General features: G+C 39.1%; 3 protein-coding genes across 3 annotated transcripts in view; 2 read left to right on the top strand and 1 right to left on the bottom strand.

Moving 5' to 3' along the window:
• The window catches only part of trip4 (thyroid hormone receptor interactor 4), a 301,289-nt gene that overhangs the window by 203,831 nt on the left and 70,615 nt on the right, over window positions 1-26,843 (top strand). The window lies entirely within an intron of this gene.
• LOC306821164 (ceroid-lipofuscinosis neuronal protein 6 homolog) lies at window positions 81-8,604 on the bottom strand. The gene is made up of 7 exons (XM_079339410.1): window positions 8,399-8,604; window positions 6,386-6,509; window positions 6,160-6,258; window positions 5,497-5,685; window positions 4,333-4,388; window positions 2,589-2,711; window positions 81-1,881 (listed from the first exon to the last, which is right to left on the bottom strand). Exons 1-7 carry the CDS (start codon window positions 8,446-8,448, stop codon window positions 1,611-1,613), a joined length of 912 nt encoding a protein of 303 aa, XP_079195536.1. The 5' UTR covers window positions 8,449-8,604; the 3' UTR covers window positions 81-1,610.
• chrna7a (cholinergic receptor, nicotinic, alpha 7a (neuronal)) lies at window positions 9,711-26,729 on the top strand. The gene is made up of 10 exons (XM_079339407.1): window positions 9,711-9,903; window positions 12,855-12,994; window positions 13,273-13,317; window positions 16,806-16,915; window positions 18,818-18,897; window positions 20,736-20,903; window positions 22,088-22,282; window positions 24,993-25,079; window positions 25,420-25,529; window positions 26,181-26,729. The coding sequence occupies exons 1-10, from the start codon at window positions 9,849-9,851 to the stop codon at window positions 26,718-26,720; spliced, it is 1,530 nt and encodes a 509-aa protein (XP_079195533.1). The 5' UTR covers window positions 9,711-9,848; the 3' UTR covers window positions 26,721-26,729.

The following is a 26,843-nucleotide window of genomic DNA, read 5'->3' as shown; positions in this document are numbered from 1 at the left end:
CTTTTATACACGTGACGTGTAATAAAAAAGGAGTAACGAAGTTAAGCGACCAATCTGTGTAATACCCAGGAAGTAGAAGGTTATTTCAAAGTATTTATTAAGATTCAAATACAACGCATAAAAAAATCAACCAGTGAGAAACCAGTAACAGTATTTCATCAGCAACAATGTCATTTGAAACACTAACCATGACAACTTCACATGAACAACAAAAACCTCTAAAGGTCCCACATTATAATATGTAAAATACACTTCTCATTTTATTCAAAATGTGCTTCTCAAAAGTCTCGGCACGTTTCCTTGATATTCTGCATGAAGTCAAAGCATTAGTGCAGTAGACTTCATTGTGAACACTGTAAAGGTTTATAATACATAAACACGTCACGTCAGGCGTGCAGAATTGAAAGAACTTCTTTATCTAACAGAACAATGACCACATCAGGAAATGTAATTGCTCACAGCGCTCATGTCTTTGTAATAACTATTTTTTATTTTTCCTGGATAACTGTAAACGTGCATTTATTTCTTTAAAAGCGTTCTCTTTTTAATATTCTGTGCTGGAGTCCTGCTCTGAATCTTGTTTCAGAGATTTTAAATGAATGTTGTTTGTGTTCCTGCTCAGACTTCTGACTTTGGAGGATCTTTGTGCCTGTTGTTTTTTTATCTGAGCCTTAATTAAATGTTCTTAATGTCCTTTTTATTATTTCCATGCTGTCGTCCTTTTAAAGATACCCTTTGATGTCTGTCTTTGTTGCTTTTATTTAAATTTCTGCATCTCCAGGTTCAACAGTGGTTAAGCTCTGGAATTGCTTTCTTCCTCTTTTTTTCCCTCAAGGCCAGAGAGAAGCAGGTTTGACTATCATTTTATTAAAACAAACAAACACAACAACATGTTGCTCTTCTGAGGTTTGAAAAATCGACTTCACAGCAGTGTGCTTTTGGTTGGGTTCTGAAGTGAGGTAAGATTATTCTCTTTATTTTCAGTGAATATATTGCACATCTCACTTCCAGTTTGGTTATAAAAGATCAACTCTGATTCAGACTACAGCAGAGTTTTAAGCCATTTTAGGCAGAACTTTTTTTTTTATTCTAATAAAACACACAAGTGATATAAGCAGTGAGAATATTGATTAGTTCACACATATAATAATGCAATCCTGACATTGTCTCCACACATTGTGCTGGAAAGATGCATGTGTGAATGTGCATGTCTGAGTCCGTTCAGCTCTACTTTATGAAACTGACATTTACAATCGCCATACTGTAATTACATGCTGGATGTCCTGACGTTATCTAGAAAATGTGCGGAGTTCGAAAAGGTGCAGGAGTTTCAGGTCTCAAGATCCAGTTAGCTTTATCACTTCTGCAAAGTCAACATTTCAACAAGCGTCACCAAACTCAGAGGATAATAAGAGAACCCACACTTCCTCCACTAAATGCAGCAGATCCTTTGATCAACAGGTAGTGCATGTTGATTTCCATTAAAAGGTAAGTAATTCCATATTCCAAGTCAGGAGGATTGTTCAAGTCAAAAGAGGTTTCTGTCTCAGGGCTTTTTGTTTTTTGTTTTAATTTTCTAATAAATGTGTCCACACCTGTAAAGATGTAATTCAGTGGTTCTTCTTGACATGTAAGGTGTAGAAAGACCAGGGTTCTGGCACATACATCAGCCCAGGGTACTTGTTTCGTAGCACTGGGTCGTCCCACAGGTAGACCACCCACACGCCCACCAGCAGCACGGTGAAACTGAAGCTGTAGAACAGGAAGAGGCCGTTGCTGTCTAGGCCGAAGCCTTTGCGCTTTTGGTAAATGGCCATGATAACCATGGCGAGAAAGGTGAGGAGGAAAAGTTCAGTGATTTGTCCTTCAGTGACCAGGTACCTTTAAAGAAATGAAAGAAAGCGAGAGATGAACGGAGAGAATCACGAACTGACCAAAACTTTCGCAGCTACCACACAATACTGCTGCATGAGTTTGTGAGAAAACTTTAGACATCGTTCACAATGAAAACTTATCACATTAAAAGTTCAAATTGAACATCCTTGCTTTTCCATAAACACACCTTTGTTATTTTACTGTCAGCGCTGCTATCCATCTTAAATTCTACACACAGTGAAGGTGAAAATAAAAGAGTCCTTCTGGCGACATTTCATCAACATTTTCAGATTGTCTTTATAAAGTACAACTTTCCAGACAATAAATGGATCCTGAAAGTAAACAAGGTTATTTAAATTGTTTTTGTCAAAGTTTGATGTTGGTTATATAAAATGAATTTATAAGAGGGAAATGCTGGGGCAAAAATGAAAAGAGTGATACCTGTAATACCACACAGAATGACCAAGAATGTTAAATGGCTTGTCAAATTTTCATTTTTATATTCTTGCTGATGCTTTGCACACAGAATGTAATTATCTGTCTTTAAATAACACAACTAATGTAAACTCAGCACACAGACTTCTTAAACATCTAATGTATTGAACAGGGGAGACATCTGTGGAGAAAAAAAAAACAAAGACCATGATCCATTTTCCATGTTCCTGTTCTGTGTTTCATATCTTTTGGCTTTTTGATGTAAAAAGGCGACTGACCAATAGTAGAGGGAGCTGGGTCCCAGCAGCAGCCAACCAGAGATGGGAATCTTCTTGTGTTTTTCAGCCTTAGTGAAGCAGCCGGTGAAGTAGATGAACAGAATGATGAAGAAAGGGATATACCTAGAACAAAAATAGATCACAATGAGATGATACCTGGGTGGAGGGCCCAGGTATATTTTTTGGCTGCCCAACTGTATTTCAAACCAATTTTTATTTACCCAATGCACACCAGTGCACACAGTTTACAGAACACAAGTCCACAGTTTTGCGCACAGATTTGCAAACTACGGCTACAGGTATGCAGGCCCTTTTTTCGCGGCGTCAGAGGCTCAGTGCAACATAACAAAATTCCTATTTTACAAAGTTTCACTCATAACTTACAACAGATGAGCCTCCATCAAAATCAAGCAAAACAAAAAGAGAGCAGAGACAGATCCTGTCCATACGTCCCTCTTGTAAACACACTGACTGAGGTACAATGTTTGTGTCAAAACTTCAGCTTCTCTTAGCGTTGTTCTGCGTGCACTTTAAGATGTTGTTATGCCAGGTGCTGCATCATCAACACACCTCCTCATATAAATGGATCAGAGACGTTACAATACAATACTATTAAGAGTAAACTTTTAACTAAAATTTGGGGCGAGCTGACGAGGGAAATGAAGCTTGAGTGTGAAAGAGGGGATGTTGAGTTTTACAATATGTCATCCAAATGCTGCATGATTGGTTTTATTCTGGAGCATGTCATGATGCTGCTTCATTCACCGTTTTTTTCTTGCCAGTACAGTAGGTTCTTTTCCATTTGTTCGTTTATGCTGTCAATCATTCAATAGCACAGATACAAAGGCAAAAACCTATTATTACAGTGTCAGACTGTCACACTTTTTTGGATTTCAGCAGCATTTGTCATGTCGTCTGTATGTCACCTTCTGGCACTCAGCCCCCCCGCCGCCCCCCCAAACATCACACTGTGAGATCTGAATAAGAAGCTGGAAAAGACTTCATGACCATAAATAGACATGTATTTCTCTATTTTATTTTTTATAACTGCTATGTGATTCATATCATTAATGACATATGTGAAGAGTGTCAAGGTGCAGTAGTCAAACCAAAAAAAAAAAAAAAGGTTAATCGCCACCAGCTTCACCACAAACACAACATCACAGAAACATTTTCCAATGAAAATTCAAGTGTGTTCAATGCTGGAGAAAAACATATGGTTGGGGTGTTTTCTATCAATCGTGCCACCTGAGTGCTATAAATCAAAAAGCCAGATGTAGTAAAAGAAAGAGTGGAGACAGATACCTCCCTCTAAGGACACAGCTTTAAAAAAAATAAATCTGTGTATTTTCCTCTTTCCCCACATGTTGTAGTCTCATTTTTCAGCCAGCACTCTGAACGCCACACAGCTGACGTGCAGACCTGCTCAGACTTCTTCTCATCATGTTAATATTGTATTTAGAGAAGGAAAGTTGCCACAGATTTCAGCACACTGATAACTTTCTGCACTTTTTATGGTCTTGACTCTTTGAATTTGTTTCTTGCATCTTGTTCTCGAAAGACTCACTCTTAATTATAATCAGATTTTCCATCAAAATGTGAACAGAGTGGGGGTGGAGGGGTGGGTAAACAAGCTGTGGCTCTCAGCAAAGCAGCCCCTCCTGTGTTCTGCTATACTACAGTAATTACCATGCAACATAAGTGATCTATAGGACCTTCACTCGTAATGATCACAAACACATACCACATCAAGTGTCCCAGATGTTCGTCGTAATAATACAGCAGCTCAAAGGAGTCAATCTGTGAAGGAAGGATATAAAACAGCTGTAAAATGAACACACTCAGTATAATTATCATGTTTATCTGAATGTATATCATTAACAGGCACGGTGTAATGTATGTTGTTGTGCATTGGTAGGGAAGATCAGTGGTCCTCTGCTATGCCTTATGCAACAGTGCCACCTACTGTTCAAGGACCACTTGCACTCAGTCGTGACAACGGGAAGGAATCAGATGTACAGATGGGAGTACAGTCGGAGAACAAAGCTTGATGCTTCCATACAGGTCAGATTACCTGACAGGACGAGTGCATGAGTATAATAATATGTGGCCTTTACAGTCATTGGACCTTAAGGCTGGCTGTTAAATAATTATAATAATGCTCTCAAACAACATCTAAAAAACAAATACCGGAATATGTTGCGATGTCACAATTTCATGGAGAAGACGCTTTTTCCAAAGCTACAAATCAGAGAGTAAGTTCAACAGAAGCAATGGTCCAGAGACAGGAGGAAACAAAAATCAGTGTGTGCAAGTATGCATCTTCAAGTGCATTGGACACAGGCGATGACAGGCGGTGCACAAAAGCAAAGCGCAGGGTGTGTAAAAGAAGCAACATCTTCACAAGCATGAATAGAGTGATGCGACAAAAGACCTTCCGCTAAATCGAACAAGAGCTTTCAATCCTCACAAGAACAAAATAATGTTTGTGCATTCATTGATTGTGGTAGAGCTGCCTCCTTCTATCCCGCCTCCTGATATTATTCATATCCTCTTGACAGCCACATTATTGTCAGAATTATAACGCCTGACTTTGAGTCAGGAGATCAGGGTGGCAAAAAAAAAAAACATGACTGCGCTGTTGCAGAGCGAAGAACAATCTGCGCTCTCTTAACAGCGGGATGGATTATGCTGGATCAAACAAATGTGAAAACACGGACATGTTGTGTGTGCGAGGTAGACAAGTAAACATGGCTGAGCGGCCTCTGTTATGACACGTTTACATTAAACACACGATTCTGTAACATTCACAAAGGTCACAGTAACACCTACTAGCCAAACACAGCTAATTATAAATGATTTAATAATAATGATACATTAACAGAGAACGACACTAAGTGATATTCACCAGTGTGGCAGGTTTGAGGTCTTTAATGATGGGGTTCTCTCTGACTGACAGGTGGAGCTGGTAGCCGCTCAGGAGGAGCCGGTGGTTGATGGAGTCTCCCACGAGGTGGATGCTGGCTCCCATGACAAAAGTGATGATGCACAGGTAGACGGCTGAGCGAGGCAGCGGCCTAGGACTGCGCTCAATCAGCTGAATGAAGGACAAAGACAATTCTTTTTGCAGCTATGATAATAAGGGAAATATTCCTGTAGTACTCTTTAAATACGTGGGTTACAGTTGTAAGAATCTGCATCAACAGCAAATATATATAAAGAAGCTTTTTAGCTTGAATATGATTGAAGCTGTACGGGATCATCTGGACTGAGAAAGAAAATAAAGACAGCCTATGCAAATTAAAAAAGAGTTCCAAAAAAGAGTTCAAGATGTGCAAAAGGAGTTCACTCTCGTTACTGTTGAATGCCTTCAGAAGCCATCTTGTTTATTTTATTTGTCCACAGATTTCTCTTTTCAAGGTTGTAAATGAATAAAGAGACTGAGAAATAAATGTGGGTGGTTTGTTAAAACAACAAAGCCAGTGGTGGCCTAAGACGTTTGCACAGTTCTAAGTGATGTGTACCAGAAGTAGTTTGGAATGACACCTTACTTTGTGTTGCAAGGACTTACCTTGAGCATGAGGAATGGTGTTATGACATTGTAGGCCATGTGGAAATAGTCTCCCGCACTGGGCTTGTTCAGAGGAAACCACTCCAGAGGGAGGACGATCTAATTCATACAAAACAAAGACACTACTGGTGTTGTATTTATTGTTAAATGTGCCGGGCTCTAATCATCAATTTTACTACTTTTTGGGCATTTTAAAAAGGGACATTACACTGGGTCCATAACTTACCATGACTATAGGCCTTCCAAAGTCCAGTATCCAGTTCTGCAGAGTCAGAAGGAACCACAGGTCAAAGTGGAAGCGCTGATTTTCCTGCTGCTGCGTGGAATTCTCCTTTAAACCAGCAGGAGCGCTGTCAACATACATAAACAGTGACTGTAATTCATTGTAATGAAGAAAAGGTAGCAAAGCAAAGGGCGGCACAGAGGCGGAGGTTAATGGGCATGTAGGGAATAACAGGAAAGGTTTACTATGGATTTTACTACCGCAGGATATTTGTGGGTTTCTGTTATTTTATTACTTCGCCATGTATAAGGCCTCCTTCACATTACAGGCAACAGAGTGCTGTGCTCGGCAGACTAGCACCGACAGTAATGTTGTACAGTCAAGTGCAGCGGCTCCCAAAGAGGGGTTTGAGCCCTTCAGGGGGATCGCAAGACACTGGCAGAGGGGGGCGTGAGAAGCCTTCCAAGAACAGATGTGTTAATAAAGAAAATGTTCAAAATGTCTCGAACCAATTGTTGTGAAAATATATACAGTCCAGTCGTTCAATTCAAAATCAACCTGTCATCATGAAGTGAGATTTAGACACAGACATCAATTGTGTCTGTTTATTACATTGGGTGTGTTCACTGAGGTTTACAGCCTGTAGGACGTGGACATGACGTGTGTTGTGCTTCTCGTCTCTCTTACAACAAATTGCAAAAATAATGGAATGTTTTTTAGGGTGTTTTAAAAGTGTTTAGTCCTATCAGTGTGTGTGCTTTGCTTTGCACACACACCATTAAATGCTTCATTTACCTCTGCAAGTCTCCACAGCATTATTTTGGGGTCGTGGACCAAAACATTTCAGAACCCCTGGGGTATAAATACCATCAAACCCTTTCAAGATTCGGAGTATATCCCTTTATATTTACCGTCATCTCTCAGATTTGTTGTCTCTTCTTATTTTCTTTCCGTCTTGCACTTTATCAAATCACAGTCAGTTGACATCAGAAGCTGTTGATTTGCTGACCTATTCATCTTGTGCTGCTTTGTGTGCAGCTGTGCAATTTCCTGTTGCAAACTGAACACAGTCGCTGTGATTCAGTATTTACATAGATAACAGAGGGACAAGCAAGGCTGAATACACGTTGGCGTATTCAGCCTTGCCTGGCAGCAAATAGGACACAGACTGCTCTTCAACAACAGGAATCATATAAGCGATCAACATAAGTAGAGTTGTTGACCTCAGCCATGACCTCAGCCATGACTGCATGAAAGCCAATCTTTTCCATTCATTTGTCCAGACAAACTTTTTTTTCAATGGACGTAAGAAAGAAAAGTAAAACACACCCAAACAGAGGCTGACAGTTACAGGTTTGACATGAACATTTTGGCTGTAGTACTTGAGTGAAAATTAGATTCATAGCAGCAACTGTGTAAATGTCGTTTTTAGGTATACAACTTCTATGATCTGCAAGAAGACCATTTTAAGAACTACAGATAAGCCCCAATTCACATCTCCTTTGGGCACAATAATATAATTCATTAAGTGAAGCTCATTTTTAACAACAGCTACTATTGATGATTGAAACCCCCAAAACATCCAGCACTGGTATTTGTAGTCATCCTGCTCATGTGACTGAAGGAGGAAATGTCAAAGTCAAGAAGACAGTGTTAACCACGGGCTGCAGCCTATCTATTTATTTATATATCACAGGCAAATGTTGGAGTTTTTTAGCAGACACTTCCTCTGTACTTACTTCAGCAAGCTACATAATCTTGTTTAATTTCCGCTATCTCCAGTATAAAGTTGATTCTGCTGACTGCTCGCTTTCATTGACGCGTCCGACCATTGAAAGTGAATGGTACCGCGCCGCCTGCAGTACCGCGTAAACGACTGGCGGCAAAGCGAAAGCTTAACTATAACGGAATTATTTGAACTATTGTTCCAGTGCTTATTCATATTATTGCTAACATTTTTTTAGTCTCAGTGCGTTTCTCCTGTCTAAACTAAGCAGCGTGGAGAGGGTAACAAACCTAGTTTCTGTGTGTAAACCGCTGCCTCTTCGTTGACGTACAGTCACCATTTTCAGTTTTTCGGGTTCGTTGATTTCGCTAACACTTCTTCCTGACAATCCTAAGGTCCAAAAAGAAAAATAATGATTGGGGCAGAACTAAAGTAAACAAGTAAATTTCTGTCACTCAGCTTCACTTCCTGGTTGCTGCCTATGTCCCCGCCTAATCGACTCGTTCACCAATCACGCTGCAGCGCTGTGGGTCAGACACTTCAAATCCTGAGTTCTGATAGGCTGACTAAGTTATGATTTATTATTATTTGCCCTTTTGTAGTAAAGTAGTGCCTCGTGTTGTGGAGACTTACTCATAATAAATTGGCGATCTGTTAATATATCGTAAGGGTTTGAAATAAAGTTGAAGTAAAGTATTGAATTCTCGTTGGGAGAAACCCTACAGCTGTCCTCTTAAGAGCAAATGAGCAAAACAAATGTTTTATTAAGTCTATGGTGTCAGCACAGATTTTACTCCGAACCTTAAATAAATAGATTATTAAGCATAGAGTAGCCTCATTTCATCTACTTGAATTTCCAAGGTACAAACGTGTCTTTCTCTCTGCAACTATATATAATAAGCAGAGGTTTGGCCTCCCATCACCGTCCTGAAGACCTCTCCACTTCTTTAGAAGCAGTGTATTGAACTTGCCCAGAGTACAATATTAATCCAAGAAGCAGCTCTTAAACATTTGACAAAACAATGATCTGCTTGACGCATTGAACACTTCAAACTGAGTAGTTAGACAAGCGTTTTGCATGAGGAATGCGTGCAGTTTTCAAAATGATAGGGACAAACATCAGAAAAAGACTGCAGTATAACTACAGTACACAATTTAATTGTAAGTCTGTTCAGTGATCAGCAGATGTCGCCATGTTTTGCAGAAGTGAGCTTGTTGCTCTGATTGCTGGACAACTTTTATAACCACAATTTAGCTTTTGTTTAAAGTCTTAACATTAAAAAAAACATACAAATAAAATAATACAAAAAGAAGACAGGAAATAATGCAGTGTTCAGAGCAGATATCTAGACATGTGAGCTTTTTTTTTTTTTTTTTTTTTTTTTTAATCACCCTGGAGATGCTGCTGGATCATTATGTCCAATTCGTTCTTTAGTTGAATGAAAATATCTGAGGGTTATCCTGCGGGTTCAGTGTGACACTTCTGCTGCAGGCAGAGACTGAATGCTGCAACAAATCTCATCTCTGACCTGTCCAACAGCAGCTATTCATTAAGAGGAGGGGGTTATTTAATAGGCCTAGCCCCCTACCCTCCAGACAACCACCCACACACACACACACACACACACACACACACACACACACACTACTATCATCCCCGCGTTCCGTCAGGTTCAGAGATAAACAGAGGATCACTCTGCTATCTGCACTCACTCCTCGCTCCGAAGACAGACCTGAAACATGGAGTTTGCCAAATGTCTGCTGTGTTTCGTAGTGAGCGCCTTAACAATAAAAGGTAGGCTATGCAATTAACAGCCATAGAGTCCCACAATACCGGGAATATCTTCTTCTTTTTAATTAATATCATTGCAATTTGTTTGTTTTTTAGCGTGTCGTGTATTGATCTGTTCTCCTCTGGGTTGTTAAACAGCTGGGAATAGATGCGTAACCTGTTGTTGTGCCAAACACAAGAATATTTTTTTAAAGTGTTGCACGCTGTAAGTCAATAAGACAGTTTGCTTTTTACTACGAAACCACACAAAGTTGACCACCTGAGATGAGTGTGTTACCATCCTTTTCACTCTTCCTGGCACTGTCCTGTAACCTTAGTCCAACTGGACTCCAAACTGGACTCTAAAACCAAACAAACCCCATCCAACCCCCTTGTTTTTCTTTGTGGGTAAAAAAAAGGCTGAATAATGTTGGCGAACACAGTGTAATAGTGAATAACATGATTTGCATTTCTATAAGAGGTCCCTGCTGCAGCTGTCAGAGCATCTTGGCTTTGTGCTTGATCTTTTTTCTCTAACTTTAAAGCTATTTTAGATTTGCATGTAGTAAAATCAGACTTTCCGTGTAGAATGATTATTTATATAGCAGGCTATTATCACGTCAATGTGCAATTTTTGGGTGCAGCTTTTGCAGCTGCTCTCTTTGTGTGTTTATGAGTGTGCGGGTGCCAGCGTATAAGTGTGTAGCAAAACGTGCGTGCCTCCAAATTTGTTGTTGCAGACCTGTGTCTTTTGTTGTCTGCATACAACCTCTCTTTCGCAAGCTCAGACATGAGCTTGCAACTCTCTTTCTTGATCCAGTCGTCACAGAATTAAAAAAAAAAAAAAATCTAAAGCTTTCAGACATCAGCACAGCATCAGAAGAGAAAAAGATAACATTTGTATAAATTATCATGAAATTTTAACAAAGTCAATGGAGAAGTATGTTGTGAAGTTGACATCAGTAAACATCAATGTGTCCCTGTCACCAGAGACAAACTCCAGAAGAGTAAATCTGTAGAGTAAATTAATTAATTTAGTAAATTAAATTAAATTATTATTGGTTACCAAGGTATGAGAGGTGTGAGCCTTTATCTGAAATCATGGACTTGCAAAACTTTGAGGACATATAGAGGACAAAATGTTCATATCTATTAGATTACGTTTGACAAATACCGATACCAACGTCAATATAGACGTGCTGTTTTAGAAGGACTGATTTCTGTAGTATTGATTCAGTAATTTATTTCACACATGCACAATTAAATGTCTTAGGACATGTTTTGAGCACTTAGAACATTTGTCCATCACTCTGACATTACAATAATAAGGCTGTTCAATCCTTGTGTGGTCTGATGGCCTGTAATCTACTGGGATGTATTACAGAAACATCTCTGGAGAATATCACTTCCTGACATTTTGTTGGGCTGCTCATACTGAAATTTGATTATGGTGGCATTGGGAGGGGGATTGAGCAATGGACAAAGATGAGCTTTGAACAGATCTTTTTAGTCGTGCTTATGAAAGAACCGGATGTGACAGAAAGTGGAGGAATGTAGAGATGTCTCGAGACAACGAACTCTGTGCCAAATCATCGGGATAATGTGCTTCTCACAGGTGGTTTAGGATAGTTGGGTTACGGCCATTAGTAAAGTGAACAAGTGCTGCCAGAGGTGCTCTATAACTCACAAGGCGAGACGAGAGTGTGTTAAAATGAGAGGCAGGTTTGATTTGAGATTGCAAAGTAAGATGAATGAAGTCCAGCTTTTGCTTTTGGCTGATTGCAATGTACGAGCAGCAAGTGTTTCACCACCACACACTGTGTAAGAAGAGTCTGCTTTGGCTAATTGGCTGTAATGCTCTAAATAACAAAAAGAAAGACATTGCCAAACATTAATTGAAAAGCAAATGTAAAAAGTGTTGGTGCAGACAAACCTGAAAGTCCACATGGTTTAGGTTAGAGATGCATCAGCTGCTCCTTGTGTCTGACAGGGCCTCAGACGGGAGAGTTGAGTTACACATTAGAGGGTGGAAGGTCAAATTGGAGGGGTTCCGGATACCTTCAAACTGAACAACACAGATGAGTAGGAAAAACACAAGATTATGAATTTATTAGAAAGTGCAATAATGATCCAGATGCTCAGGAAGAGATTGGAATGTTTTGAGGCACAGACATGTTTGTCCCCCCATAGGACATATCTGCTGATAGCATACTGTAGTTGTACAAATCTCCCTGTGGTATTGCATTTCCTCAAATGCCACAGGGAGATCAGGGTTGGTCGTGTTTGCTGGAAAGATGGGATATTTGCAAGATTTATCCAAAATCCTTCAAGGTTTTTCAACTTATTATGGAGTACAATCATCAGGTCAGTAACCGTCCCTCTGTTATGAAAGTTTATCTGCAGTACCAACCATAGTTCTATCAGCATCAGATGTCTTTTTTTTGCAGATCCCCATGCTTATTTTAAGTCATTCTTCTGACTTTGTGTGGGCTCACAAGCTTTAAGTCGTAAGAACATGGAAAGTTAAAACATAGATATTTTATTTATCAGAAATCAAAAGAAAACTTTAGATGGAAAGAAACTTTTTGTTTTTGTTTTACTAAATTAGAATCAACATTTGAGATTAAAAATGATTAATTAGTAATGCTTAAATGTTTTGTTGTGTGTGTTTCTGATGAATATGACATCAGTAATGTCTCACAACAGCACCTACTAGTTTTTGTTCCAACTGATATCCCTTGGATGAATTGTACCAGTTGGACCAGACTTTTTCCAATTATTAGAAGACCACTTAAATAGAGGGTAAGATGGTGACACTGGCACTTGAGCGTTTAGCTAATGCACCTCTCTGCCCATGGTTAATACAGCCTAAAAGAGTTCTTGATAAATTAAAGAGAGTAAGTGGTAAAAAATGTAGCCAACAGAGTTAGTATGAAAGTGTATTTTATTTACTTTCCACGTGTTCTCTTCTGCAGAATCTTTTCAAGGACCAAACCAGCAAAGACTGTACAGGAACCTGATGCAGGACTACAACCCGCTCGTGAGGCCAGTAGAAAATGATTCTCAGACGCTCACTGTGAACTTCGGCATCTCTCTGATGCAGATCATGGATGTGGTATGTCAATACCTCTACTCTTTATTAATAACTAGCATAAAAAGAACTGGATGGAGCACAAGATGCTTCTCAGAAAAGTCACTCTTTGTCTGGTGTCAAGTCAGTTTTAATCAATTGATTAATACTGATCCTGCTGCAAGGATTATATTTAAATGTGCTTTTTTAGTGTCTTATTTTTACACAATGATCTTCTGAATGCTCGATTTTCATTATGAAGTACACTGAGTTGCTCTAATACCTGAGTCATGATATTGATAAATCTTACTTTCTTTCTACAGGATGAGAAGAACCAAGTTTTGACCACCAACATGTGGCTACAATTGGTGAGACTCTTCCTATGCCTAAAAAAATAGAAAATCTAAACTGCACTTAAACTCTTAAAGTCCCCATGAACGGAAAAGCTGTGTCGTGCATGTATCTCCAGCTGAAATAGGATGACCCAATCACAGGATAGAATGCGGGACATTATGGTTAAATTTGATTGGATCATTAGCTTTGGCAAAGCTTTTTGTATTGGTAAAAAAAAAACTACTACTAAATGCCCCTCAGCGCAGGACGAGTCATCAGATGTTAGGGTGGGGGTTTCTGTTTCTGTGTTAAATGAACAAGGAGAACATTGTGAAACAGACTGTGGATCATCTTAGATTTATTTAGTCAAACAACATAACATAATACTCATCATAGACAATTGCTCAAACGTGCTTGTCACAATGATTGACACATTCTGACCAGGACCTTGCAGTCACTGACAAAGTATTCATCTAAACAATGTTACTTATATTCTGCTCGGAAGTACAACCCACACATTCTTTACTATTTGTGTATTTCTCTATAAGGCTACAATGAAGAAGACAGTTGGCTCCAAACCAAATATAACTCTGCTGCTTCTTTGAGATGTTTTACCCAGATATAGCTACAGCTACTCAAACGTAAAAGAATTACTCTCAGATGGTTGACCTAATTAAAAGACATATCCACAAAATGTATCAAGATGAATGAATCCATGAAAATACGTACTAACATCAGACATCTGAAACATTTTACAGGAAGAAATAATACGGTTGTCACATAATGCTTAATTGAAATATACTGGCATGTATCACAGGAGTGCTGCATTAAAACAAGTTTTCATCTGATGGGGACTTTAAGGTTACATGTAGGATTATACAGATGGTGCATTTCCTGCTTAAAACATTTTAGGAATAAGTCAATACAACATATTTTACTGTTTTTGGATACAAGGTGAACAAAGCTACTCTTGTGAGAGATCTAGGACCCCCCTGGTGGTCTTGCAGGGTTTATGTTCCAGACTCTTTCTGGGTGTCAGTTTAGTCCTTGCAGCACCAGCACAACTCCAGGTCGTGAGGCACACAAACACACGCACAGTAACAAATTGATTGCATTTTATCCTTCAGTGTCATGAAACATGTTCCTTAAGACATGCTTATGGGCAGATTTTTTGACCCCAAATGGAGGCCATCTTTATGCTAAGCTAGGCTGACTGTCGTCTTTCTGTAGCTTCACATTCACAGTACAGGTAAGATATTTGTATGGATCAACTCTGTGCAAGAACCTCCTGTAGTAGTCTGTAAAAACATTTTTTTAAGAAATTATGTCAATGCATCTTATCTCTAAAGAGCTACCAAAAACAGTCTTTGTCCAGTGTAAATTGTGTCTGTCCAACAGTCTTGTTAATAACATCTTTCCAGTCTTGTTTGCCACAGCAGTCTATATGTCTAGTTTCCCTCAAATCAAATGTTTTATCACAGCCTGTCCAGTGTGTTACCCTGATTCCCTGCTGCTGCACTGTCAGCAAGCTGTATCAAGGCCGTGTGGTCAGTTTTAAATCACTATATAGCTACACAGCAGCATCCACAGTAAATCTCTCTCACTCCACATGCAGTGAAATCGACTTCAACTCTCCAACTATAGATGATGGTTTAAATGTCTTAAAGATGTGACCACCTCCCAAAGTTTCTTCTAGACCTTGAAGATTGTTCTGTAAGATTACACATGGACTCGCTTTTACGTGAGCAATTGTTTAAAGATGTTGAACTGGGTGAACAAGTTTTAAACGCATTGACTGCCACAGGCCCGTTTCATAAACAAAATAACTCAGGGTGCATTTGAGATTTGAGAGTAAAGGGGTACAGTGACCGGCAACAGCAATGAAAAATAGCATAGGCGTTATGTCTCCTGCATATGGTCCTCAGTGAACAGACACTGACCATCAGATTAAGGATGTAATAAAAACGAGTCGCGTTTATTACTTATTATAAAAAAGAAAAAAAACAATTTTTATCTCCATTTAGTTGAGGGTGCAGACATTTGAAATGAGAATGCAGTGAAACCATTTGCACCCTCATAGAACTGGACCTGGACCACCATGACCTTTGGCGTGTACTAATGCTCACACACCTGTACCTGTGTTCCACTGCATTATTAAAGGCTTTTAGTAGCATGTCCAGAAATCATCATCATCATCATTTTTTATCAGTTTTTTTGTCCTTGGACTCCACCTGATTTGCATTAATGTGAAGGAGACACACAGATGATGCAGTGGCCCTCCCTCTGCATTTTCTGCTGCAGCATCTGGGGACCCCCCGATAAATTATGATAGTGGTAGTCATTTTTAGCTTTGAATTTCTCTTTACGAGTTCAGGTCTCAAAGTTAAAAGGTAATTAAAAAAAAGTACCCCCAATAATTCATCACCACTAATCCACAGGACCCACAGCTTCTTCACAATTTACTGCTAACATGCATTCTTCCAAACACTGGAGCTCCACAGAGGCGTTAACTCGGTTCATTTTATTTCTTCATCCTTTATTTAAACAACGGGTAACGTTTTCCATCACAACCTTCTACTTCAGATAAACAGGTAACAGGACATCCTCAATGAAAATGCAGACTCTATCCCTCGCCAATACACCATTAATGAATAATTAATTTTCATTTCCTGTCACAACTTCTGCGGAAGTCATCAAGAATTCCACTCAAGTCATTATTTTTAGTATGTTGCATGGCTTAAGGAGTTAAGCTTTGATAGCTGGCTCTACTGGACGACGATGACACTTTATTATTCCATCAGATATTAATAGACTGAACAATCTCAACATCTAAAGATGGATTGTAATTCAAATCTATTCAAGTATTCATGGTTTGGAGAAAGGAATTTTAATATTGCTGAAGTCCTCAGACTTTCTTGTTGACCAGGCTTCTTTTTTTTTTTTAAGTAAAATGTCACATAACTGGTGTGATTACGATGACATTTCCTAAATACATGATTTTTTCCTTCACAGTGATTTGTAATACCTATGATGATCGTGTAACTTTAATTTTTTAATTTCTAAGTGAGTGCATGATTATTAGCATTCCCTGCATGCCTCAGTGGTATTGCCTTTTTTGCAGTATTTAGCAAATGTCAGAATGCTATCGTAATCCAAAATGGTCAACATGAATGGAATAATCAATGTGGCTGCTTCCTATTGTCTGCTCATGTGGCTGTAGACTCTTGGTGTCACATACATTTATTTCATCCATTATAGAAACCAGAACTGATTCTACAAACATACAGCAGTGGTAAATCCCAGTTTGAGCTTTCAAATGAAAGTTAAAGAGCAGAAACCCAGAGCCCCATAAATGTTTAAAGTAGACATTCAAGCTGTTCTGTAAAACATAACTAATGTATAATATGTTCAAAAATGAAAAAATAAAATAAAAATAGAAATAAAAAAAAAATATATAGTTTTTTGTGTGTTTTGCATGGCCCTGTCAAATGAACCAATAAAGTCAACTTTTTGTATTCCACAGCAATGGAATGACAGTTACCTGCGATGGGATCCAGCAGAGTTTCCAGGTGTGACCAATGTGAGATTTCCCTACGATCGCATTTGGAAGCCAGACATTCTGCTGTACAACAGGTAGGTATTGTGACGTCAGATGTGCTGCACTGTGATTGGATAATCATGGTGTCATGCTCATCATTCATACAGTGTCAACATTGGGGGGGGGGGGGGGGGGGGGGGGGTTGGAGTATCTCTCTCTCTCTCTCTGTTGCAGAGAGAGTGATACTGTTGACTTGTGATTGATGGAGGTGTGATGAAGAAATTGTTGAGCTTCATGATAGAATCCCACCAACACAAAGAGATTTACTCTGAAGCTGCATGTTCAGTCACATTAAGGGTGTAAGTGGTTTAACAAAGGTTGGATAAATAATTTGACCTTTGGTACAGAAGACATTTACAAGTAAAACCGTGTTTTCATTTCATTTCTGACAGCAGGGCTTGGAGCTCTGCAGGTGAAGGTCTTTTAGCTCAAGGATGACATTTTGATTGAAAACACCTTAGATAACTCAACTTAAATCCATTTTAATTGTGTAGCACATTTTATACATATGTTACCTTGATGTGCTTTAAAGAAGATTGAAGCAAGCCTCTTTTTACTGTAGAATCTGCTTACAGTATCTCACAGAAACTCAGCTTATTTTAAGCGTGTAAGCATATGCCAGGTTGAAACGAGCAGCTTTCGAAACCTTGACTCTGACTTTAGAGTCAGTCCCGTCCCCCCCCCCCACACACACACACACTGCAGAGAGAAACAGAAAGAGAAGGGCAAAGGGCCCCACATGCAAAACTAAACACCAAAACAAACATCACCATGACATTAAAGCTGCCTTATTTCATTCCCCCAAACAAAATGAATAGAGAATAACTTGATTATAAAGTGAATCTGTCTCAACCAGAACAAGACAAAATAAAAAAAAACGTAAATTCACATGGCTGCATGTCAGAGTATTCTGAAAAAAATCATGTTTCTGTTTCTTTAGGCTCTACAAAGCATCATCCCACACATAGTCACAAGATGTGTCAGGCTATCCTGAAGGGAGATAGAAACTCCAAATCAGAATAATTAAGATAATTAAACTCCCTTTCCATCAAAACAAACCTCATTTGTTTTAGAACAGCCAAATAGTTTACAATATCTCATTATTGTCTATCAAAAGTGTTTGTCTTTGATGTGAATTTGTTTTTGTTAAATTACAAAAAATAAATAAATAAATCTGAAATGTTTCAATGAACTATAAGATATTTCACTAATGTGACTCTTAAGAATAAGTGACCTGGTTTTCAGACAGGAACATTACTATTCAGAGTTAGCTGTGCAGTTTAAGTATATGCAATGCAGTCTAGAAGAGCGCTTTGCAGCAATAAATCATTCAGACAAATGAATAAAATAATGTGAAAAGACAAGAGAAGAAGCTCTCTATTCTAAATCCCAAATGGAAAATGTTTTACAGATAACCATTAATCAATCTTTAAAAGAAAGATCTGAACAAATCACATTAGGTTCTCCCTGCTCTCCCAATAACTAATGAGGGGGAAAGAAGTGTACTCCATTTGTCTTTGTCCCTCTGAGTAAAGCCTGCATGTGAGGCTCTTTGAATTAAATGCTGCTGCAAGATGAGTTCTTTTGCTTTTCAAGGCAACTCTTTAAACTTAAACTCAACCATGCTTTAGTCTCTGGGGACTTCAGTTAGAGAGAGTGCATTGTGGGTAACAGGGGAGATTCAGGGTAACCACTGAATAACCATCTCTGGGGAAATGTTGCATCAGTTGTGACTCCTCTTTGAGAGCAAACCTGCTGCTGCAATAATGAGATAGAAACATATTGTGTTTCCTCACCACATCTGTTCCTCTGGTTTATGTGTTGTCCCTAAAAACAGACCGGGGTTTCAGCAAAGGTTGTTTCGATATCAGTTTATAAAACGGTTTTACATGCATGTCTTTGCACTAAATACTGATGCAGCTGAATTGTGTCCACAGTGCAGATGAAAGATTCGATGCTGCTGTGAACACAAACATTTTGGTGAACAATTCAGGCGGCTGTTCCTACATACCTCCAGGTAAGAGTCACAATGTCCCATCAGGGTCAGACTAAGTTTACTTCTCAGAAATGTAAGATGTTGGAACAATGCTCCATTCTTCTCCTTTTTTACAAAAATGCTGCTTTATTTTGGTGCTTGAATTGACATAAACTCTTTTCCTCTATGAAATCATTAAACATGTTGTTCTTTAACAAACCATTTAACTACCTTTCTCTTACCTCATTGTCTTCCTTGTATGGTATCAGTTATTAGTTACAGCATCAGCCCCCCCAAAAAGTAGTATAGTGTACAGCCAAACAGTTCCTAATGCAACATAAATGAAAAAAAAACACAAGTTTATGTGAAAATAACTGGGATGAGGAATCATCTTCTAGTCTTTATTTTTGGGAAGGTATACCCATTAAGGTTCCATTATTGTACTGCATAAACGTGACAAGCTGTACACACATTATGCTGATTGTCTTCTCAGGGTTGGTGAGATTACAAACAGCTGCTGCTTAATCAGTTTTTATGAGTACTTTAGATTTATTTTGAAAAGCAATTTCCAAACTTTTAAAGAGTTTGAAGTTCTTAAACTGTACATTGTTCAATTGTTTTCAGCTTCTTACTTTATGCTGTTTTTTTTTTTGGTATTTCACATTTCAGATCTTTACATGTTTTTCACACATCGCGCAAATCTCCTGAAAGCTTCCCTGATATTTTCAAACTGCTTTTTTGAACGAAAATGGACAAACTTCTCCCAGACTTGTACCTGCCTTTTATCTTCTCATTTAACCTTTGAAAAAAAAAAGTTGACAAGTGTATTTCCCACTCATCTTTAACTGTTGTGTCAATCTCTGTGTTTTAAAGCGGCTCTTTCCCATTAACAGTAGTAAACACATGGATCCATCACTGTCACGCTCTGTTAACTTCACAAAGTGATGCACTCTTCCTGATCAAACCCCGACTGACCCGCTGCTGCCGGACTGGGTGGTCTTTGTGTAAAACCTTCGAGCCATTTGTACACGCCCCACACACACACACACACCCACACACACACACAACGGGAGGTTGGGGCTTCCTGTCCCAGCTGGTGATTACTGCTCTCTCTGGCAGGCTCTTCTCCCCCCACACCATGCTGAAGTGCTGGCCCCAGCCTCTTAATCAATACTCGTGTAAATAGCTGCATCATTGAATTTTCTTCTGGATTGATTGCCTCTGTCACAAAGAAATTGCCTCTCAACTTTGTTCCAAATGAACCCTCATTAAATGCCATATTGGCGCCAACTCATCCATCTCTGCTGAAATTCAACAAATTTGCATTAAATGAGAAAAGCTTTGTGCATGTATGACCTACACAGCTCTTCCTAATCCCCCACATTTTCCTGAGAGCTTCTCTCGCAACTTAGGTTCATTGCAGTAAATAAGATTCACTCGATTTGTCTGCTTCCATCTTTCTTCGTTCCCCGCTGTGGTTTATCATCTTCATGGCTCTGAGAAAGAAGACAGACCTTGTTTACTGCCGACGTGTCATATCTTTCTTAAATATGTATGGAAATTAGCTTAGGCCTTGCCTCTCTGAAGGATTACTGACCACTTTCATCTCATTGTTATATTGGATTTGTTACTCTCCTTAAGATGGATGGCACCCTCACTCCATATCTCTTTGGAGAAAAAACTATTCTTTTGGCCTCTCGAGCTGTCAGGTGCTGTCATTTCTCTTTCTCTGCCTCCCTCTGCTTCCTTTATTCCACAATAATTGCATATGCTCTCTATCAGAGCCCAGCATATCACCCCATCTGTCTCTTCTATGTCCTTCTATAGGTGAGGTAAAGCAGGTCTCCTAGTATTCTGTCTTCCTCTTTTCATATTTCAAGGGATCTTCAAGAGCACCTGCCACATCGACGTGCGCTGGTTTCCCTTTGATGAGCAGAGATGTGAGCTGAAGTTTGGCTCCTGGACATACGGTGGCTACTCTCTGGACTTACAGTTGGTAGATGCTGATATTAGCAACTACATCTCTAACGGAGAGTGGGATCTTGTCGGTAAGAGGGAATGTGCAATGAGGACTGGTATTATTATGGGTTTTTTTTAACATGCAACAGTCAGTTCTAAGTGATCTGATTGGACAAGACGCTTTACATAAGTACTGAGATCGAGGTATTGTTGGTTGGTTTGGTATTGTACTATTTGTGATTGTATGCTTTGGAAATCTATTTACACATTCATGCCAATAAAGCTAATTGAATCGAATGACAGGGGACAAAAGCACTGAGACTTTTAACAACATGTTTGACTCTGTACACAGTTAATTTACATGAAATTAGTTTGTCTTTATGAATCCATCTGATTCTTCAGTCATTCAACTGTTATTTTTTCGGTTGTTACATGTTCAATTAAACAATAAGAAATAATGCAGGCGGTACAAAACTCCCCCAGATCACCCTCCCCCCCATCAATGCAGAGAGAAAAAGTCTGAATGGTGTGTATAGTTCTGAGGGAACTCCCCAGTGGTTCCTCTTCATAAAGTCCACAGACTGTTTGGTTTAAAAACATCTAAAGTAGCTTGTCTGTGGAAACCATGGACACAAACAAAGTAACAAAAATGCAGACAACAGCTCGGTTCCAGTTTAGTTGTGGGACTTGTCAACTAGAAATAAAACACTCCAGGTTGAGATTTTTAATAATTAGCACTGCTGGTATTATCTTTGATAATTGGCGTGCAGCTTCATGCCTATGACTTAATCACTCTGTCCGGTAAGATATGAATAAAGTACAAGAGCACTTGAACTGATTCACTCCACCTCAGGTGTTCTGAACAACAATAAACGTTGCAGCAAAAATAATGTGACACCAGAATCAGGGATGTTAATCGAAAGGACTTGCGAATTTACTGTTTGCATGTTAAAAATGTACATATAGATAAATGTTCATAATAAAGAGGATGGTCTGAAAATACAGACCAACACACAGTAAGCATACAGCAATAGTCAATAGTTCAGTCCCAGCTGATTTACAGAACTGTCTTTGTTGGTGGAGCAAATAAATGAAGAAATAAACATTAAAAAAAAAAAGTATCTGTTCCAAATAATTACTGATGACCTCACTGATGTATGCTGATTGTGTAATTGTTGAGCTTTGCCTGCAGCATCATGACTGAATCACAGCTGAGCAGCTAAGTTTCCATTTCATTTACTCAACACGTCTCTTGTTTTTCTCTGTCCTTCAGGGGTTCCAGGACAGAAGAACGAGCGTACGTATGAGTGCTGTGAGGAGCCGTACCCTGACATCACCTTCACCGTGGTCATGAGGAGGCGGACCCTCTATTACGGCCTCAACCTGCTGATCCCCTGTGTCTTGATCTCCACTCTGGCCCTGCTCGTCTTCCTCCTGCCCGCTGACTCTGGAGAGAAGATCTCATTGGGTTAAGATCAAACACACACACATTGACAAAAATATATGGATTTAAGTATATTTGTCTGACAACAATACAGATTAATTTAATGTAATTAAAAACGTTCTACAAACTGCCACTTCAGCTTGTTATGAGAAACCCCACTCAGCACTTTGACAGAATGTTAGAAATAACACACGATCATAGGATCCTGTTTTCTTTAACATCATGACTACGCAACATCAAACAGCTTTGACCTTTGAAAGAAAAAGATTTGAAAGCTGTTACGGCTGCACCAGTTTCCTCATATTGAAATGCAAATGTTGTTATTTACTGTAGCTACTTTTACAAAGAGTCAGCCAGCATTATTCAGCCTTTTGTATCTGAAAACATTGGAGATGGCGAAGGTTCTGTTTGGTTCCAAACCCGAGCCAAACTGGACAGTGTTAAAAAGGTTGTAAAAAGAGAAGCCAGCACACTCTTAAATAACCTGCTTTTCATTCAACTTGCCATTAGTTTATATTTCCATGTTGCAGTAACTATGGCGATGTTGCCGATTAGTGAAGAATTAAATAACGTGAAAGATCGCTAAAAAAGTTACCAAAAGTCATGACAGGTAATTAAATCTCTCAGGTAACTCAGTCCAGAGTGGGGCAGGAAACTCATTTTATTTAAAAAGAAAAAAAAAAGAAAAGCAGCTGTAGGATATTTCTGTTGGTAGTTTGCAATACAATTGAAAACTGGAAATAAGGCATTCTCCTCATACGTCTGCACTGGGGCTAGAAAAACATCAGATTTTTGCAGTTGCATTGAGCTGTGCCCCAGAGGCGCACTGAACTTAAGAAACAACTGCAGCTGTTAATCACATGAAATACTTAAGTTGGAGGGTTGGAGATGAGCTTGAATAAAATACCCCTTTCCCACCAAAGTTTCTGGGTTGTGTATCACATTGTTGTTTCACTTTTGGACACATTTGATCACAGAACATGTCATTGGAAGGAGTGCCATTTTATACCAGGATGTCTAGTGATGCTTTTGAAAATGTTCTTCAGTAGCCTCTTCATTATTATTATTTTTTTTAACATTATATTACAAGAAAAACAACAGACAGATCACAGATTCACATTTTCTGTCAAAAGGTTTGATTCAAAGTGTTAACTGTCCCCTGACGGTCAGTGGACCTTTGAGACTTAATTTCACAAAGGCTCTTTGACGTTTTCATTCTGTTTGATCTGGATCAAAATAAACATTCTGATGGACATATCAGAAAATACACATACTATTTATTACATGCACCAGGTCATAAGAATACGCCAAAAAGCTCCAAAACACCCCATCTCATATTGAAGATACAGTCCAGTAAAGCACAGTCTCAAAACAGTCGTCTTTATGTTGAGTCAACAAGCAAGACACTAAAATAATGTCATGCACTGTTTTGTAATTAAAAAAAAAAAAAAAACTTTACTTTTTATGTAGAATATATTTAGGAAAATGTTTGAAAGGAACATTATGTAACTCTAACACATGTTTAAAATTGATAGTCCAAATTCAAGACATTAGAGAGAGCAATCCCCCTCTGCCCCTTCCCCCCTAGAGTTAATGCACATTAGGGTTGACTTGATCTTCAGTGTAGCTTCACTGTTTAGCCAGCTCTGCATTGATCTTAAAACTTTTTTGCGTTCTAACCTCTCTCCATTTTTCAAATCATCTCCAATATTTCACCACATTTCTGGTCATGAAGATTATTTAAAAACGCTAAGACTTTCTAGCTCTGTGGTGCGTCTCTTACTTAACTTATTATCTAAACAAGCTGACACATAAATCAAACACGCTTTACTCCCTAGTGCTGTCATTGCCTTGGAATGAGAGCTCACGTTAAGGTTACACCATCTGGAGGTCTTCAGCTTACTTGATATATTTTCCAGGTTTGCTTTAAAACACGGAGGAGTTGTGCAATTCTTGCTTTCACAGATTTGCTTCACATGAAGACATTTGAACAAATGACCTGTTAAATATTTACCAGATGTTCTTTAAAAACAACTTTTTTTTTGGGGGGGGGGGGGGGGGGGGGGTTTACACAGATCCATATTCTCTACTGTTCTTGAGTTTCTCATCATAATTTTATATCCTGGCCCGTTAACCTTGTGGGTAACGAGTCAGTCTTTGATTATAGTAACAATGGATTTTTATGAATCCACTTCCCTTGTGTAGTAATCTGATTACAGGCTCTGAGTGTCTGATTTAACTGTCAGTGCACCGAGAAAATGGTTTTATCTTATCTAAACTGTCACAGCTTGCTTGAAGTTTGAGCCTATTTCATGCATATAATACACTTGGTATGCCAATATACTTGGTATATCTGTGAGCGAGTTGTGTAAGTTTGGGTGTGTGTATGATTGTGTGTTTTTGTGTGTTCTATATGTGGGAGTGCGTGGTGGGAAGTTGGGGCCTTGATTTATACAGTTTTGCCTTCTGTAAATCATAAGAGTCCCGCTCTGCAGCTATGAATCACTTTGAAGAATAAATCAATGAGTATTCAACATGAACTAAAACTAGAAATGACAAGAAATAGCCTAAAACACATGTTAAATGATTTTACTATATATTTTGTCTGATGGAGAGAGCATGTTTTTGTCATATAACATCCAGTTTATGCAGACTTATTGCTTCATTTCCACATCAGAGGATCATGGGGAGCAGTCATAATGTGTCATTTGCTTTCTTCCTCTCTCGCTCCCAGGCATCACCGTCCTGCTCTCCCTCACTGTCTTCATGCTGCTCGTTGCAGAGATTATGCCTCCCACATCAGACTCGGTGCCTCTAATAGGTAAGCCGTAATGGCTGTCGACTATGTTCACTGAGAATGAAGACACAAGGTGGAAATCTGTGTTGTCATTTTTCATCAGATATTTTTCTACATAAGGGTGAAACGAAGTTTAAGCCAAGAAATATTCCGACTTTTTTACTTAGATATCAGAGTTGTGATATTTGAAGTTTAATATTTGAGTTGTGAGTTGGAGGTGAAGAGTTTGATTCTCTTTTGCTGTGAGTTTTCTGACTTGTCCTGAGAGGTTTTTATTTTATTCTCTGTTTATTCCTCTGTGCTGTAACATGCGTTTGTTTCTTTTCTCCTTTCTTCATAAGTCTTTCATTTTTCCTTCCCCTAGCTGAGTACTTTGCCATCACCATGGTGATTGTTGGCCTCTCAGTGATTGCTACAGTTATTGTTTTACAATATCACCACCATGACCCAAATGGAGGCAAGATGCCAAAGTGGGTGAGTATCATTCATACATTGTATACTGTCACTGACTTATGTTTTAATTCTTTTATAATTTTCCTCTGGCAGTACCCTGAGAATGTGTATTATATTGCGGTAACTTGAAGACCTTTACTGGGAAACACTGCTGTTTTAGTTGGTTGAAGTCAATGCTGAGTCAAACACAATTGTTTACCAAGATAATCTTTTAAAGCCTCTTTACGGAAATGTGTCTCTGGTGTTGAAATATAAGACCAATGCGGAAGTACAAGAAACTGCACGACCTTTAGTGTCCACTTGGGGCTGGCTTAAAAAGCCAACAAATACTCATTAAACCCCAAGTCAAAATGCCCATTTTGACATCAAACATTAACATGTTTACAGCCTGGTTAAAAAATAGTTTGAACTGTCACTTCCTGGCTCAACTTTTATTTGCTTTTAAAGATTGTCACTTTTGGAAAAGAACTGAGGTCAAATTTTAAAAACACTTGGCAAAAACACGTGGCAATCCAAATAAATGACACTAGATCGATAATGCAGACCTGCCGCTCTTTGGGTGATGTAATTTGCAAATGGATTTGATTTGTTTTTGTGTTGAGTTTTAATGTTAATAAGAGTTTTATACACTACTTTCTTGTTTACTTATTTTATTAATTTATTTTTTCAAAGACCCGTGTTTTCTTACTGAACTGGTGCGCCTGGTTCCTGCGTATGAAGCGTCCAGGTGAGGAGCGGGTGCGCCCAGCCTGTCATAACAAGGGTCCACGAAGCAGCTTGACCAGTGTGGAGCTCAACGCCAGCGCCTCAGCTTCCCAATCCAATGGCAACATGCTCTATGTTGGTGTCCGCGGCCTTGAGAGCATTCCTTACTCCACAGCCGCCACCTCGCCTGACTCCGGGGTCCTCTGTGGGCGGCTGGTTGCTCGGGCAGGTGAAGAGGAGTTGCTCCTCCCCACAGCTCACGTATCCTCCTTGGGCAGCCTGGAACCAGAGTTGGCCAAGATTCTGGACGAGGTGCGCTTTATTTCCAAACGCTTCCGTGCCCAAGACGAGAACGAGTCCACGTGCAACGAGTGGAAATTTGCCGCAGCTGTTATCGACAGGCTTTGTCTCATGGCTTTCTCGCTCTTCACTGTCCTCTGCACCATCTCTATCCTTATGTCAGCACCCAACTTTGTGGAGGCCATTTCCAAAGATTTTTTTGATTGAAAAAAATGATTTTCTCTTCACTCTTAACAAAGTAAAGATTCATTTCTAAACACATGGGCCAGTAATGTGGAAGCATTTAAGTCTTAAGTATGAGACTCATTTATTAACATATTTTTAATCAGG

This window comes from Symphodus melops (assembly GCF_947650265.1).
Source record: "Symphodus melops genome assembly, chromosome: 3".
Classification (NCBI taxonomy): domain Eukaryota; kingdom Metazoa; phylum Chordata; class Actinopteri; order Labriformes; family Labridae; genus Symphodus; species Symphodus melops.
This window is presented reverse-complemented; position numbering and strand designations above follow the sequence as displayed.

What these genes read in the sequence shown, in the direction of transcription:
- LOC306821164 (XM_079339410.1), bottom strand. Translation starts at nt 8,448, where the DNA reads ATGGTGACTGTACGTCAACGAAGAGGCAGCGGTTTACACACAGAAACT. An exon ending in GGTTTACACACAGAAACTAG is followed by an intron (nt 6,510 to 8,398) that starts GTTTGTTACCCT and finishes GTATGTTGACAG; the next exon opens with CGCTCCTGCTGGTTTAAAGG. An exon ending in CATCTGGGACACTTGATGTG is followed by an intron (nt 2,712 to 4,332) that starts GTATGTGTTTGT and finishes TTTTTGTTCTAG; the next exon opens with GTATATCCCTTTCTTCATCA.
- chrna7a (XM_079339407.1), top strand. Translation starts at nt 9,849, where the DNA reads ATGGAGTTTGCCAAATGTCTGCTGTGTTTCGTAGTGAGCGCCTTAACA. An exon ending in TGGAGAGAAGATCTCATTGG is followed by an intron (nt 22,283 to 24,992) that starts GTTAAGATCAAA and finishes TCTCGCTCCCAG; the next exon opens with GCATCACCGTCCTGCTCTCC. An exon ending in AGACTCGGTGCCTCTAATAG is followed by an intron (nt 25,080 to 25,419) that starts GTAAGCCGTAAT and finishes TCCTTCCCCTAG; the next exon opens with CTGAGTACTTTGCCATCACC.